At 34.3% G+C, this 15,714-nt stretch overlaps 3 protein-coding genes across 4 annotated transcripts; 1 reads left to right on the forward strand and 2 right to left on the reverse strand.

Annotated features, from left to right (window-relative positions):
- Window positions 1–2,529: 2,529 nt before the first annotated feature.
- LOC127263207 (glycosyltransferase BC10-like) lies at window positions 2,530–5,236 on the forward strand. Its single transcript, XM_051292239.1, has 3 exons — window positions 2,530–2,986; window positions 3,150–3,728; window positions 4,418–5,236. The coding sequence occupies exons 2-3, from the start codon at window positions 3,198–3,200 to the stop codon at window positions 5,054–5,056; spliced, it is 1,170 nt and encodes a 389-aa protein (XP_051148196.1). The 5' UTR covers window positions 2,530–2,986; window positions 3,150–3,197; the 3' UTR covers window positions 5,057–5,236.
- Window positions 5,237–8,382: 3,146 nt separating this feature from the next.
- Window positions 8,383–11,373, reverse strand: LOC127263158 (IAA-amino acid hydrolase ILR1-like 4). The gene is made up of 4 exons (XM_051292146.1): window positions 10,849–11,373; window positions 10,373–10,498; window positions 9,494–9,937; window positions 8,383–9,020 (listed from the first exon to the last, which is right to left on the reverse strand). Exons 1-4 carry the CDS (start codon window positions 11,224–11,226, stop codon window positions 8,613–8,615), a joined length of 1,356 nt encoding a protein of 451 aa, XP_051148103.1. The 5' UTR covers window positions 11,227–11,373; the 3' UTR covers window positions 8,383–8,612.
- Window positions 11,374–12,032: 659 nt separating this feature from the next.
- LOC127262969 (uncharacterized) lies at window positions 12,033–15,635 on the reverse strand. 2 transcript variants are annotated; one of them, XM_051291849.1, is made up of 11 exons: window positions 15,363–15,635; window positions 14,920–14,985; window positions 14,752–14,819; window positions 14,641–14,674; window positions 14,474–14,543; window positions 14,341–14,398; window positions 13,943–14,071; window positions 13,521–13,612; window positions 13,123–13,207; window positions 12,683–12,761; window positions 12,033–12,599 (listed from the first exon to the last, which is right to left on the reverse strand). In XM_051291849.1, the coding sequence occupies exons 1-11, from the start codon at window positions 15,367–15,369 to the stop codon at window positions 12,520–12,522; spliced, it is 768 nt and encodes a 255-aa protein (XP_051147806.1). In that variant the 5' UTR covers window positions 15,370–15,635; the 3' UTR covers window positions 12,033–12,519. The 2 variants fall into 2 exon arrangements, with proteins under 2 accessions (XP_051147806.1, XP_051147807.1); XM_051291850.1 differs by having other exon boundaries at window positions 14,752–14,836.
- Between the last annotated feature and the right edge of the window lie 79 nt (window positions 15,636–15,714).

Genomic DNA, 15,714 nt, shown 5'->3' on the forward strand with positions numbered 1-15,714 from the left:
AGGTGCAAACTGGGATTCGGTTTAAGGTATGTTTGGAAGATGTGCTCTATATATATTTCAATTTTTTGTTGTTTATACTTACATACGCATGTGTGTGTGTATATATATATATAGTCTACATGCATAATTGTTTTGTTTTATATATATATATATATTAATTATGTTGATATAATATATGTATCCTAGTAGCATTATTTTGTGATTTTTAGAATTTCATAATACCTTGTCAATTTTGTCCTTTTTCTTTTGTGAAAATTAGGATAGCAATCAATTTTCATATCAAAGATCTATTCATATAATACATCAGATATTTAATTTCATTATAATTTTTCAAGCCAATTCTCAATCTTACATAATTTTTAATATTTATATTTGAAGTGTTTTTAATATTATATTAAAAATAAATATTGATTTAATATATATTCTTTTTAAAAAATGGTAACAGAGGAGACTAAAAAGTATAAATAAAAGAAATTTGATGTAAATATTTTTCTTAATTTTTTATAAAAAGAAATTATTAAATATCACAACCATATTATTTAAATAATTTAAAAAAAAAAATCCAAATCAATAAAAAGTCACTGACTAGAACACCCAAAATTATTAGAATATTATTGAGAGTGGATTTGGGCCGGATTTAAATTAGATATGGCCCACTAAGGAGAGGGGTGCAGCTCCCTTAGCCCATTGTCGTCGTAGCCGTCATAATCCGATAATTAATGCTCCTGTGTTTTGTTCACCGTTTCGTCGGCTTGGCTTGTCGGCTCCCCTGACGTCATTTTCCGGCTCAGCCGGCTCAGTTCAATTATTGATGAGAGGCAACGCGCACACGTGAAGGCAACGCGCTTCGTCACACGTGTCCATATTCGATTGGCCGGTGGTTCCAGCGCCCACATGAAATGGATGCGGTGGGCCCCATCTTCACGTGGACTTTTGACCAATTTCCAACATTAATCACTTGTATTCGATTTATTTATTTATTTTGTATGCGACATTCTTATTGCCATTTTCGAAATGATAAATAACCTCTTCTCCAAAATAAAATAGTTATATGGTTAAATTAAATTATTATTTATTAAAAATATTATTATTATAATAAAGTTATTAGTTTGCTATATACATTTATTTAGTGATTGAATAAGTAGTAAGGTTGAAAAATATTAGGATGCATTTTCAATTATTTTTTTATGTGATATTTTTTTTATTATTATAGAATATATTTATATAGATATATGAACGGTCTTGATTACAATATATGTATGCATGTTGGGAAAATGAACGGTGAGGATTAGGTCATGATCGGATCAAATAGATGATTATATGTCTGGCTTGTAGTAGCATATTGGGCCAAAATATCATTTTGGGCCGAACTTCTTGGTAGGAAAATGAACGGTGAGGATTAGATCAGATCAGATTAAATACATGATGGAGTAATGTCTTGTTGCATCATATTGGGCCCAATTACGGCCTTACTATCATTTTATTTGGTATTATTTGAAAAAAACAAATGTTCAATTGAGTACAATGTAATAAATATTAAATTACAATATAATAGTAATTGTTAAAGTTATTATTTATGTTCGATTTTAGTTGGTTTAGATTATCATTTCTTTAATATCCATTAAATTAATTTTTTTTATTTATTTAATCTACGAGTTGTATTATGTTTGTAAATAAAATCATATTTTTTCGTAATACTTTTTACAAATTATTCTAATATAGTACAAGAGATTAATTTTCTTTTGAAATAAATACTCCTTCCGTCTCAATATAATAGTTTTATTTACTATTTTTGTCAATCCTAAAACAATAGTCTTATTTCCATAAATAATCGTATCACCATAAAACTACCAATACTTTTTTCATTTTTATTATACAATTGCCATTACTTTTTACACTAATACAATCACAAAGACAAAAAAGTCTTTTATTCATACTTTTTACGAATTACCAATATAATATCAATATTCCTTGTATCTCGTATCCAACCCAAGATTACAATTTATTATTCTCTAGATAAGTTCAATTTAAAATCTACTCAAAGTTCTCTCAAATAACAATGGTTGAATTTGAAGTATATTGAAATATTTTAAATATTATATCTATCTTTGTTAAAAAAGTTTTTTTTTTTTTTTTTATATGATTGTACTTGATATTAAAAATTGAAGTAAAAAAATCAATCATAACATTCTGATTGGGGCGAAAGTAATATTTAATTTATTATTTTTGCTAAAATTTTAGTAAATTTAAAATTTTAAAAATTCGCATATTAATATTTATTTATATATATTTTTGTAAATTAGAACAAATTTGTTGCTCACAGCCGCAAATCTATCGACGACACATTGTACACCTAATCAAAATCTCATCCAGCCCCGGACTAAAGCTCCCATAAAATCCCTACCGTCCATCTTCAAAACTCCACACAACCAACGTTCTAGATCCACCCCGGTTTCGACCTCCCAGGATCCCCCAAAATCCTTTTACCTCACCTCCTAGGTTCTTCCATTTCCCACTCACATCATCCTTTTTCTCACTCGACCCACGTTTCAAAAATCTTTCCTTTTCCCGAATCCTCTCTCAGCTCTCAAATTTTTTTCCCATCAAATCGGCACACAACAGATCATCAAAAGCTGCATTCTTCGTTGTTGTTGATTAATCGCCAGAAAAGTTAAAAAAAAAAAAAAGAAAGAAAGAAAGAGCCGTGGAAATTCTGGAAGCGAGAAGATTACAGGTTCGTTGTCCAAACGCCGGAATGATTCACGAATTTCATCCCTTGACCGTTCGCCTGACGCGTATTTATTGCAACCTTCGATTGACGATGATGATGAAATAAGGAAGATTCATTCCACCGAAAACCGCTTTCTATTTGCGCGTTTTTGTTTGTTAAATCGTCGATCATCTCACGACTCCTCGACATTGATTCCTTCAATCCGAACTAGGTTTGATTTTCGAGGTCCAGCTCCATGTCCGAAGACTCCTTCAGGTAACAACATCATCTTCGTTTTTCACAATCCTTCTGATAATTTCCGTTTCATTTTGTCGAAGAAATTTGAATTTAGAACATCATTCTATACTTGTGTAACTTTTCCCCAAATTTCGCGTAAATTAGGGTTTCGGAAACCGTCTGATTATTACAATTTCCGCAGGATTTGTGTTCTCTGTTTGGGAGGTATTTCCGATTGTTGAATTTAGAGATGCAAACAAGGGTGAAAAGTTACGATTCCCTTGAGGAAGGCAGAGAACCAATCCTTAGAAATTCGGCACAGCCAAACAGGCCCTTATTACCGCTGAGATTATTACAGTTTCTATTGCTTCTTTTGGGATTAGGCATTTCATTTTCATTCCTAAGTTTCTACATTAGCCCTTATCTTAAGCTTCAGACAGAGTCCCCTGTTTCATTGTCCAAATTTCAGCCATGTTTTCGTGATTCCGGCAGCATTATGAGCTGGATCCGGCCGCCGTTGAATCTCCGGCATGAAATGAACGATGCCGAGCTCTTTTGGCGCGCCACGTTGGTGCCGACAATCCCCCGATACCCCTTTAAAAGAACGCCGAAAATTGCGTTCATGTTTCTTACAAGAGGGCCGTTGCCGTTGGCACCGTTGTGGCAACGATTTTTCGAGGGGAATGAGGGGCTTTATTCGATTTATGTTCATTCGTCGCCTTCCTACCGCCCCAACTTTCGGACATCATCGGTTTTTTACAACCGGCAGATCCCGAGCCAGGTAATGGATTGCTGAATGATTACCGTGCTGATTTGGAAGTAAATTAGACAACTCATGTCTTTATTTCACACCGTATATATTGTATGAAGTAAAGGCAATATGTGTTCATATTTATAAATATACTACTCTTTCCGTTACAAATCAAAAGGACTTTTTGAATTTTGTAATAGATTAAAAAATAATAGTATTTTATTAGTTAATAGAAGTGTCTAAGAGTTTTTGACATTTTTTGCCCTGTATAAAAGTAATTGTATGTGTTATAGTTATTTTTTCTAAAATAGAAAAGAGATATTTTGAAGTGGGACAGTCGAAAATGGTGAAAAAAAAAAAATACATAGAATTGAGATGAGGGAGAATGCCATTTGGTGAAATCAATTGTTGAATGTGCTATGCGAGATTATATCATGATATTATTACATGTGCTAAGCATGTATTGTCTGGTAGTTTTTTTTTAAGTGTACTGTATAATAGTATGTCATATATTGAAATCAATTGTTGTATTGTTGTTTGATTCTATATCATAGTGGCGTTAGTTCATATGTTGTATTAATATTATGTTAATATCGATGCACTGTCGGTACGGTACTGAATTTAAAATTTAGTACAGTAACCGCCGCTAACGGATCTGTTTCAAATTCGATTGCATTCGTGTCGAGCTAAAACCGTCGATCGATTTTGCTTTTTCGCAGGTCGCCGAATGGGGGATGATGAGTATGTGCGACGCGGAGCGTCGACTCCTCGCGAACGCGCTCCTCGACGTCTCGAACGAGTGGTTCGTCCTCCTCTCGGAATCTTGCATCCCGCTCCAAAACTTCAGCATCGTCTACCGATACATCGCGCGGTCGCGGTACAGCTTCATGGGCTCGTTCGACGACCCGACGGGGAACGGCCGGGGCCGATACAATGCGGGAATGTTCCCGAAAGTGAACCTGACCAATTGGCGAAAAGGGTCGCAATGGTTCGAAGTAAATCGGAAGATTGCGATCGATATCGTTCAGGACACCGATTACTACCCATCGTTCGAGCAGTTCTGCCGGCCGCCGTGTTATGTGGACGAGCATTACTTCCCGACGATGCTGAGCATCAAATCGCCGCGGGAGTTGGCAAATCGGAGCTTGACGTGGGTCGATTGGTCGAGGGGTGGGGCCCACCCGGCGACGTTCGGCGCCGGCGATGTGTCGAAACAGTTTTTCGACAAGATTGGTAAGGATCAAACGTGTTATTACAATGACCAGCCTACGAATCTGTGTTTCCTGTTTGCGAGGAAGGTTTCTCCCAATGCTTTGGATCCTTTGTTACGATATTCTCATCGATTCTTTGGCTTTTGATCATAGGAATTTTTGTAGATGTATATATATATTTTTGGTGTAAGATTTGAACATACAGGTAACGTAAGAGATTGTTTTAGGTGAGTGTATGAAGGGTGAGGGGGATATTTGAACCGAATCAGGGCCGTTCCTGACGGGCGAAATAAAAATTAAAGGTATTTATAAAAAAACATATTTTTTCTAACATAAATTTTAAAAATTGCGTATCATTCCCTTACTTTCTCCGTTCCACATACTATGTCAACGTTGCCGTTTCTGTCCGTTCCACATATCATGTCACTTTCCTTTTTTTAAAAAATAATTATACATTTTAATCTCATTTTAAATTTTTAAATTTTATTTTTTTAAAATTTTAATTAAACTAATTAGTTATGTTAATCTTAATTTATAATTATTTATATTATAGGATAATTATTTTTAATAATACATTCTTAATTATCTACTAATTACACCCCTCCTAAAATACTGTGTTTACAGTGCAGCAGACATGGTATATGATATATAGGACGGAGGTAATATAAACTAAAAGTCATATTCTCATCACCAAAATAATATAAAAATGAGTCTAATGAAATTAGGGGCCATAAATATGTATGAATAATTTTTTTTAATCTATAATAAAATATAAATAATTAAATAAAATACATTTCATCATTTTTTATATGCAAAATATCTATAATACTATTAAAATTAACTTTGTCTAATTCTTTTTAATGTATAAAAAAATATTTTTAAAATTTAAAGGTACTTGAATTTGAACTCAAAACTTCAAAATTAATATAGATAGAACTTTACCACCAAGCAATACTCTTCTACTAATATATTCATTTCAAATAATATTTATATATAAATAATTTATATGTAACATAAATAAATTACGAACCCCATTTAGATTGGGCCTGGGCGGTCGCCCTTTTCGCCTGGGCCAGGGACGGCCTCACTGGAATGAATTGAATTGAAATTTAGGTTAATCGGGGAAATCTGAGTCAAATACAATTATACAAATACTATATATTATTAAAAAATTAATACATGCTTTTATTATGCACAACATGTGAGGTCTGTAATACTAATGTTGTTTATATATATATAATGTGTGCTGACGTGAAAAATCAGCATGATAATCCCCATTATATATTTATTTAATTCAATTAGTTTTGACTTTTACTTATATCATTATATTTAAAAATTTATGTTAACAATTACTCCCTCCGTCCACGATAAAATATACATTTACTTTTGGCGTAGAGTTTAAGAAATAATAGTATTTTAATTATAGTGGGTATGTAAAAGTAGTGTAATGATATTTTTGCCTTTGCTTTTTGGTATAAAAGTAATGATGTGATGTAAAGTAAGGGTATTTGTGGAAAAAAAAAAGGGGTATTTAATGAAATTGTTACTTTGTAATTGGACGTCCCAAAATATAAATATGTATACTTTGTAGCTGGAACGGAGGGAGTATATTCTATAAATTTAATTTTATTAATATTTATATTACCCGTTTACACAATTAAATATAAATATAATTATAGTTGATAAATATAAATTCACACAATTCAAAGTATTTATTCCAGATAACTGGTGTAAAAAAAAAAAAAATTGGTTTAAATGATAGGAAGAGTTTATGATACAATAATTGAAAAGAACGTATAATATATACCAATTGAGATGAACAAATTGGAGTTGGATTTTAGAGCACTAGTCTAGTGTACCAAATTAGTAATTTGTGTGTGTCATAAAATTGGTACCTAAAGACATCCATCCATCCATCAATATTTATTATCTTCATCTTTCTGTGTGTGAACACTGATAGAGTTTCAGTTGGAATTTGAGTTGAAAATTTGAAATCCCAACTGAATTTTGACTCCAATTAGTGTGTGTGTGTGTATATATATTTCTTGATCCCCCATTTCCTCGATCGTATGTATATGGATCTATATTTCCACTACATTTACATTTATAAGTATGTTTAATTTTGCGTAGGCAGTGATGCCAGATTAAGACAAAAAGGTAAAAAAAAGTGTCTATCAGACAATAAACAACAATAATCCCATGGAATGAATAATCTCACTCCAGAATCTTCCCACTAACAATTCTGCATAAACAAACTTATGTTGACCTTCAAACTTGGAACCTTCTTCTCCAAAGGACCCACCCTGTAAAGCTGTAATATATATATATATATATATATTGACACACACATCTGTAGTGTAGTAATCGAAATTGAGGTTAGTCAATAATAATATTGTATATATAAATATAAAAATTATAATCTTGTTGTGCATGGAAGGTTGGTTATAAATACTCCATCTCTGCACTCACCCCTCTCATCCTCCTCATCTCCATTAACAACAATATATAAGCTCCAGATTCTCATTTTTATTAATTCTTCGATTTCATTAATTAATTATCCATGGAAAGATCATTGTTAAGTGTTAGAAAGGTTTTCAGAATTATGTTCATCCTGCTCTTGTTCATGTTTGCGAGCGAAGGTCGGCTTCCCAGGGCGGACAATGGCAATGGCGATGCTGTGGTGAAGAAGATTCTACAAGAGATGCATTTTGAAGCTGTGAAGACGGGTGGGCCCAGCCATGGCGGGGCGGGCCATGGATCGGGTCGGGCTGCTAGTTTGACCGATAATAATAATAATTAGTTTCGTTCTATAATTAAGATTAATTGGTTTCTAGCTTTATGATTCTATTTAATCTTGTTTTGTGATTTGGAATTGTATTTCAGTTTTGTTGACGTAGCGTAGCTGTGGATTTTGGTTTATTGGTTTTGCTTCTATTTAAGAGCTTCAGTTCTACCATTTTAAGACTATAACTCTACAACAATAAAATATATATATATATATATATATATTTTGTTGTTTTTAATAATACTTATTAGAATTTTCTTCTTCGAATCCGACAAATTACAATAATAAAAAAATTGTATTAAGCGAATAATATGTGATAAACAAAATTTAAGTGAATCATATCTGACATACAAAATTTAAAAAAAGTGTGACTGATTGATTTATATATATATATATTATAACGTGAGAACATGCAATAGCTAAGCTACTTTTCTTAGAGTGTAAATTTTCAAACGAATCAAAGTCTATTGGCAAGTTTTACCATAATTGAATGTTACTAATAAATAATTAAAAATATATTAATAACTAAAATTTAGAAAATAATTAGTATAATTAAAATACAAAGATTATATATTAAAAAATAATTAAATTTTTAATTCTTTTCTAAAATTAGAAGTTACATAAAATATGAGACCGAATGTGGAATGCTACCTATTTCAACACTAAATTATGAATGTACACAAGAAAATGGTTAGTTCAAACACACATTAAATAAAAACTTTTTCATATGTAATTCATTAATTTACTTAAATCATCACAACTACCATTATATTTTTACATCTAAACATACAGTAAAAAAAAAACTCTATTCAAACCATCGAAATAAAATCAAAATACAAGTAGTATAAACACACAATTTAAAACTTTTTAGACCATGATCAAATTCAAGCAATGATCTAAATTAACAGAGAGCATACCTCAAAGTTCATCATGGCCGTGTCCCGGAGGCGCCGCCGCCGACGTCCGGCGATCCGACAAGTATCGAACAGCCAACGAAGCATGGAGCGCGGCGCCGTAGGCGAGCCCATCTTCGTTGATTCTGAAATGGGGCGAGTGCGGCATTACGGGATGTTCTAAGGTCTCGTCCTCCATTCCAACGAAGAAGAAGTAGCCCGGGATTATCTCCTGATAAAACGAGAAATCTTCGGATCCCATCAACGGTTGCATCTCTTTGATCGCAGCGCTGTCGAGCATGTCGCCGGCGACCCTGTGGAAAAGTTTGTGCAAGTCGTTGTCGTTCACCGTTGGGGGGAAGAACATCTGATCTTTTGATTCAAAAGTAATCGTTGCATTGCAACGTTGCACGGCTGCTTGCCCGATTATAACCTGAAAATTCAATGAAGAAACGAAACACAAGTGAGATCGACCCATAATCCCTCGTAAAATCGCTTTCGAGGATTGTTTCCTAATGCTAGGATACATTTTGATAGAATAAATGACAGTTCTTATCATTTTAGTCGCTAAATCATACGTTACAAGCGATACATATATATATATATATAAATACTATTTTATCTTACGAAAAACCCAAATCAAAATCAAAATTAAAAAACATCACGAAGTAAACACACTTAAAATTTCATGTTTCCCCGAAAAAAATAGCACCATAATGTAGCTTACGACGAAAATTTAGGATCCTTGGGGTTAGTTCCTTAATTTCTACCCCTATCTTTTACTATTTGCACTCGGACATTTTATAAAATATCATATTAAATATTATTTTAAGAAAAAATTCAAACTTTCAATCTCAATCCAAAGAAACACGGAAAAATATGATTTGGAAAATGTTAAAACAATACCTCTTCGATTCGCCGCCTGAGTTGCTGAAAGCTGTCTTTCGAGAAAGCTCGGAAAGTGCCACTGATGGTTACAGAATCTGGAATGACATTAAATGCGCCGCCTCCGATGAATTTGGCAACCGTAACTACCTGAGAGTCGAGAGGATCAGCTTCTCGGGAAACCAGATGTTGTAAGCTGACAATGACATTCGATGCAGCAAGTATTGGATCGATGGACTGCTGAGGAATGGCGGCGTGGCCACCCTTCCCGCTTATTACAGCCTCAAAAACACCACTCCCTGCAAGTAAAGGCCCCGACCGAGCGGCAACTATACCCACCGGTAACATACTGGCTGAATGGATACCGAAAATGGCTTCTACATTCTCAAGCGCCGCAGATTCTATCATCCTTTTGGCCCCTCCTCCACCTTCCTCTGCCGGTTGGAAAACCAGAACCACCGTCCCCTGTCCAACTCAAGACAACATAGAAAGCACCATTAGGACTACGAGTGCGATGAAAGAATACAGGGTTGTGTTTAAATATGTTTTGGAGGTGTCGTAGAGTTTTTGGAGAAATTAAAAAAGTTAATTACAACTAGGTATTTGATGTAATGTAAATAGGCATTGGTTACTACTAAACATCACATACAAATAAATAGTAACTTCTTCCAAAAAATACACATCAAATATCGATTCTTTGTTACAAAATATCACATCAATACTCGACTTGTTCCAAAACCCCAAAAGTTTCTATTTAAACGGAAAAATCTAGTGTAAATGAATAATGTCGAGTGTTTTTTAAAAAGTATGTAAATATAGCCTACACATATGCATATGATCTCATCAACCGGCGAGGATTGTTGGAAACAAAGAAATGTTTGAAGTTTTGGAGTTGCGGACCTCTAGAAAGTCGCGATGCTTTTGAAGCATTTTCGCGGCACCAAGGAGCATTGCAACGTGCGTGTCGTGTCCACAAGCATGCATCTTCCCCGGAACTTTGCTCTTGTGCTCCCAGTTCACCATTTCCTACATAAAAAATAACCCGAAATTTCAACATCATTGAAACGTACCTAACACACAATGCCTCAATTCAGTTCATCACTACTTGTTGTTTTCAACACTCTTTTCGCTAAATCCAATCTACAATACGAATCATATACCAAAATAGCACATTCGACTCCTATTCTTTGCTCCACATAATTCAAATCCATCACAACCTTCAAAGATCAATCCCGACATCAATATCAAACTAATCAATTACATAATCTCACCAAATTCATCCAACAAAAGCATCAATTACCAGAAGTTCAATCCAAAGTAGCAACATCAAGCAGAATCATCGAAGAGATTTATTCAATAGAGATGAAATTACAAACCTCCAAGGCGAGGGCATCCATGTCCGCTCTCAAAGCAACAAACGGAGGTTTCCCCGACCCAATGAACCCGACGACGCCGGTACCAGCAAAAGGATGCTTATAATGAACCCCAATCTTATCCAATTCGTCTCGGATTAGTTTACTCGTCTCGAATTCTTCGTACCCTAGCTCAGGATTCTCGTGTATTCTCCGCCGGACGCCTACCATCCAATCGAAGATCTCAGGTTGCTTTGCGAAGCCGAGGAAGTATTTGGGGATTCCAGAAGGGTCATTCGAAGCCGGAATCGAGTCGGAGGAAATTGATTCGCATAGCATCAAGAGTAAGAAGAGTAAAACTGAATAATAATAACAACAACAACGATGATTCATCATCACCATTCCTTCCTTGATCTTGATTCTCTGAACTCGAAGTGGATTCCGTATGGTTTTGTGGATATATGGTGATTGTGCAGAACTCTGATTGCCCTCTCTCTGCCTCCTTTCAAATCAAAAATTAATTTCTCTACTTACTACTGTGAGGAATGTGCATAATATGGAACAATAAATGTGTATAATATGGAACATTATATACAGATGTTCTTTCTTTTTTCTTTTATTGGAATATTAATTTAAAATTAAACATCACTACCTAATACTATACCCCCTTTTTTTTAGCTATGGAGTAATATATATATATATATATTTCTTTTTCTATAGACTATAGTTCCCTCTAAATAGTATGGGTCCTGTGACAGAGATTGGTACTTTCTTTGGGTATCGAGTGTTGAACAGCCCACTGAAGTTTTGTCCTGTCCTTGATTTTAAGGTAAATCATGGAAGTTTTAACAATTACATTAATTTGTGTGAGCCTGAACCCATTATCTCACTGTTATAAATTCATTTTTTAAAAATATATAGTATAATACTTTCTCTCTTTAAATTAAAATTAATGTAAATATAATTTGGCTATGACTATAAAACAGATATATTCAAATAAAATTCATAAATTAAGCCTATGTAATTTTTAAAGAAATTTTTGAAAATTAATCTAATATAGGATCCATGGGCACATGAATACATCACAAAATTTGTTAAATGAGAGCATAACAATAACACAGCCAAAATGAAACTAACAACACAACCGAATAGAATTAATCAGTTGATTTACCTTTAAACAATCTAACCATTCAAAATTTTTAAAAATACAATTAAAATGATTTCTTGATATTATTCATAATTAAATTCCCTCCCACTCCCCAAAAAAACAAAAAAATAAAAAATACTACAATAAATACATATTTACTCTCCCTAAATATCATATTAAATGCTTAATTACTCTCACAAAAACGAAAATTCCAAAATCCTCTATCTCTCGACTTTCTTAAAACGAACAATCAAACCATCATAGATATCTCACGTTACGGTATATGGAAGTATACATGTGAAAGGGTAATGGTGAACATTTAAGTTTTACAAAATTGCTCATGCCAACACTTTTAATCTCCAAGCTGTTATGGGAATTGCTCATCTTGTCTAACCTCGTCTGCCGACGCTGAAAATAACTTACAGTCGAGGCACGGAGACTTTTGACTTGGACATTAAAGTTTTCCGTATACCGTAAGGGCCTGCGTCGGGATGCCAAACTTGTTACCAGTTTCGGAGTGATAAATATCATCAAATCCGCAACTTCGCTTAATTAGCTCTCCTTGATGAATGAGCAGATGCGTCCGTTTTTTCTGCAAGATAGTGATCGAGCATATCTTCCTCGTCGTCTGTTTGAACATAAGTAGAGGCGTCAGGAGGGAAATTGTGGGGGGTGGGTGACATGGGGGTATTGAAGAAAGGATGATTATACCATCGAAGTCGTCATCATCAAAATCGATATCTTCCTCATCTTCATCTGAGTTGTCTTCAGCAACGGGGGCAGAACCTTTCTGCAAGGAATAATCGAGCACAACCGATCATTTTCATTGATGGATGGATTGGTTTAAACTGTTTTATCAATGTAGACGATATTATACACAGCAGATATCAATTATTTAACTCCCGGCATATCACACTCTCTATCTTCTAGTTATCTCTCAATCACATGTTTGGACCAAAGCAGAAGATCCATAGAGAAGCACAGTTCGAATAATCATAATGGCAAACAGACGAGAATTAATATACAAAAGAATATACATAGACACGCACAAGTAATAACAGAAGATCAAATAATGCGCTTAGTTACATAATCATTTGACATGTTGGATTGATAAACGATGATAATTGAAATGATGTCAAGAAAATATGTACCATGGAAGCTCTTCCAGTTTCAAACCACTGCCGTCCCGTGAGTTTTTTCTCCTTTGGTGCAGCAAGTGCTGAATCTGGCATTAACCTGAAATGGGCAAATGTGAAACTATTATCAAGATAACAACCAGCGTAGAAGTGAAAAAATATCTAAGCTGCTTTTTGCACCCAGTTCAATAATCTTGCTAATGTGACGGAAAATATGCAATTCCATGTCTATCCAATAACCACATATTATCTACTGGTCAAATGCTATACAAAATCACATATATATATATATATATATCTTCAAATTCAACGCCAAGAAAATTAATAATTTGTTTTCTCAAAAAGATGTTTTCTGCCTCGTAATAAGGGCAGAACCATGTAAATCCCAAAAAATTAAAACTTCTTAGACTCACTTGGCTCTTTCAAGTGCTAATTCTGCTTCAAATCTCTCACGCCAGGCCAAAAAAGTATCAACAGTAACCGGTTCTCCATGTGGTATAATAATCTGAAAAGATACCAACGGAAAACATTTTAGGTCTAACTTGATGGTAATATTCACACTAAGTTTAACCATTGTAACAATGTAAAACTCAACAAGCACGCAAACAAGCGATTGGCTTGTGATGAGCTTAGCTCCAATATATGATGTTCCATATGCGGTACTGTACAAAAGCAAAACGACCCACATTCTTGTTGACGTCTTAGAGTTGGATGATTATAGATGGAAGTTGAATCATGACATATAAAGTGACAGGAAATATTTTGCACAAATTTCAAAATAAGAAATATGGCATTTGATAAAAATAAATAACAAACATCGGGAAAATAAATACACCTCATCTTTTGTGGCCTCGTCATCCTCATCATCCTCAATCCCAGCATCCTCAGAAAATCTTTCAGAGAGCCACTCCTGAGCTGATGTAACCAATGTGTAGACCATGGCCATACCAAGATTTTCAGCCGCCTGATCAATAGCATTTTATAATAAATTGAGGTAGCAATACAGCTAAAAGACAACATATTACAATCATAGCACTCATACTGTTGAGTAAAAAGTAAACGGCTGAAAAATTGAATTCCTCCAGTTACCACATGCATTTCCAAACATTACGTTTGCTACAACTAATTTCAACCAAATTCTTACACACGAACATGACAGCCTTAATGTAAAAAGGAAGTTGTGTTTAAATACAGTCACTTAATGGAGTCAAAAGAGTGATTAAAATGCCTAACCTCTGTCGCCAGCTTAGTATTCAGAATTTTAAGATCTTCTGCTTGAAGTCCTTTCAAACTGGTGGAAAAGATAAAGAGGAGTATAAAAACATAGACATGAATGAGAACATGAGATAATTATTGTGCAATTAACCTTTTCAGATTGAGAAGTGGAGGTTCATCTGGATAATTTTCTGTGTGAGAGAAAATCAGAGCCAATCGAACTGCGGAAGAGCATTTGAATAAGTCATTATTGTATCTAGTATGAACAAGCACCAGCTAAAGATCGTAACAAGAAAAACAGGACACATTCTGTAAAACCTTGCGACTTAGTTGATTCATCTGCTTCATCATCCTGTCAATAATGAAGGGCAGCATTAAGAAGAAATCTGATATCAATCATCTCCGAACAGGATATGCGAAATCGCTTACCTGAGGCGAAACAGTTATCTCAAAGCAACGGTTTGAAGTATTTAGGCCACTTTCATTAGGATCAATTTCTGGCATAACGATTAAACTAAAATTCATTACAAAGCTAAGGTATATTGAAGAACACATACTTCTCATAGAAAGATGATTATGTGACTTCATGAACAAAACCTTTAAAATCATCCATGAGAATGGCTTCTAAAGCTTCAATTTCCATATCTTGTTCCTGCTTATAGTCTGCCAAAAGCGTCGTCAAAAAATTAACTTCCAAAATTTGAACCCTAATCAAATAAATGATCCAAAACATCTTGCGGCCACGAAGCAATTCAATAAAATGAGAAACAAGTTAATGCCACTGAAACAAAAACAAAAAGTGTTCAATCCCTCCTTGCAACAGTACGCACGCTACTTTTCGGCATTACAATTCCAAATCGGATCAGCATCGGATAAATAAAAATAACATAAGACACTAAAATTTGTAACTGTTATGATAATCAGAACCTTTGCAAAATACACTCATCAGCTTCGATCCTAGAAATTCAACATTAAAAAAAAAAAAAAAAAAAAAAAAAAAAAAAAACAAGAGAAAAAAAAAAATCCCCCACGAACTATACCAGTCATGGCTGCCCGATTACTGCTCCAATTCCACGATTTCCCCTCTTCCTTCTTCCAATTGCACAAAGTAACACAAATCCCGACGGAAACGACTTCAGCCGGGGAAAATGGAAGAAAACCTAACAAAGCAGACTGGACGAGAACCCTAGCTTTATCATCTGTACCCAGGCGTACTCAGGGTTGGTCACAGACGCCTTAATCACCGTTCGTTTCAGATGTGAATCAATCAAAACCGTCCATTTTCTTCATTGACTTTCTACGACGCGGAAAGACCAAGGGTGCATGATACCAATATAGTCCTCACCGCACCTGATTACAGCCCCATTTTTTTTCCTTTTTATATTCTTTTCA

The sequence above is a fragment of the Andrographis paniculata genome, unplaced genomic scaffold (genome assembly GCF_009805555.1).
Source record: "Andrographis paniculata isolate CXL003 unplaced genomic scaffold, ASM980555v1 Contig66END, whole genome shotgun sequence".
NCBI classification, from domain to species: Eukaryota; Viridiplantae; Streptophyta; class Magnoliopsida; order Lamiales; family Acanthaceae; genus Andrographis; species Andrographis paniculata.

What these genes read in the sequence shown, in the direction of transcription:
- LOC127262969 (XM_051291849.1), bottom strand. An exon ending in AAACTGGAAGAGCTTCCATG is followed by an intron (nt 12,762 to 13,122) that starts GTACATATTTTC and finishes TATTCCTTGCAG; the next exon opens with AAAGGTTCTGCCCCCGTTGC. An exon ending in TGATGATGACGACTTCGATG is followed by an intron (nt 12,600 to 12,682) that starts GTATAATCATCC and finishes ATGTTCAAACAG; the next exon opens with ACGACGAGGAAGATATGCTC.
- LOC127263158 (XM_051292146.1), bottom strand. Translation starts at nt 11,226, where the DNA reads ATGGTGATGATGAATCATCGTTGTTGTTGTTATTATTATTCAGTTTTA. An exon ending in TGGATGCCCTCGCCTTGGAG is followed by an intron (nt 10,499 to 10,848) that starts GTTTGTAATTTC and finishes TTTTTTATGTAG; the next exon opens with GAAATGGTGAACTGGGAGCA. An exon ending in TCAGGCGGCGAATCGAAGAG is followed by an intron (nt 9,021 to 9,493) that starts GTATTGTTTTAA and finishes TTGAATTTTCAG; the next exon opens with GTTATAATCGGGCAAGCAGC.
- LOC127263207 (XM_051292239.1), top strand. Translation starts at nt 3,198, where the DNA reads ATGCAAACAAGGGTGAAAAGTTACGATTCCCTTGAGGAAGGCAGAGAA. An exon ending in ACCGGCAGATCCCGAGCCAG is followed by an intron (nt 3,729 to 4,417) that starts GTAATGGATTGC and finishes GCTTTTTCGCAG; the next exon opens with GTCGCCGAATGGGGGATGAT.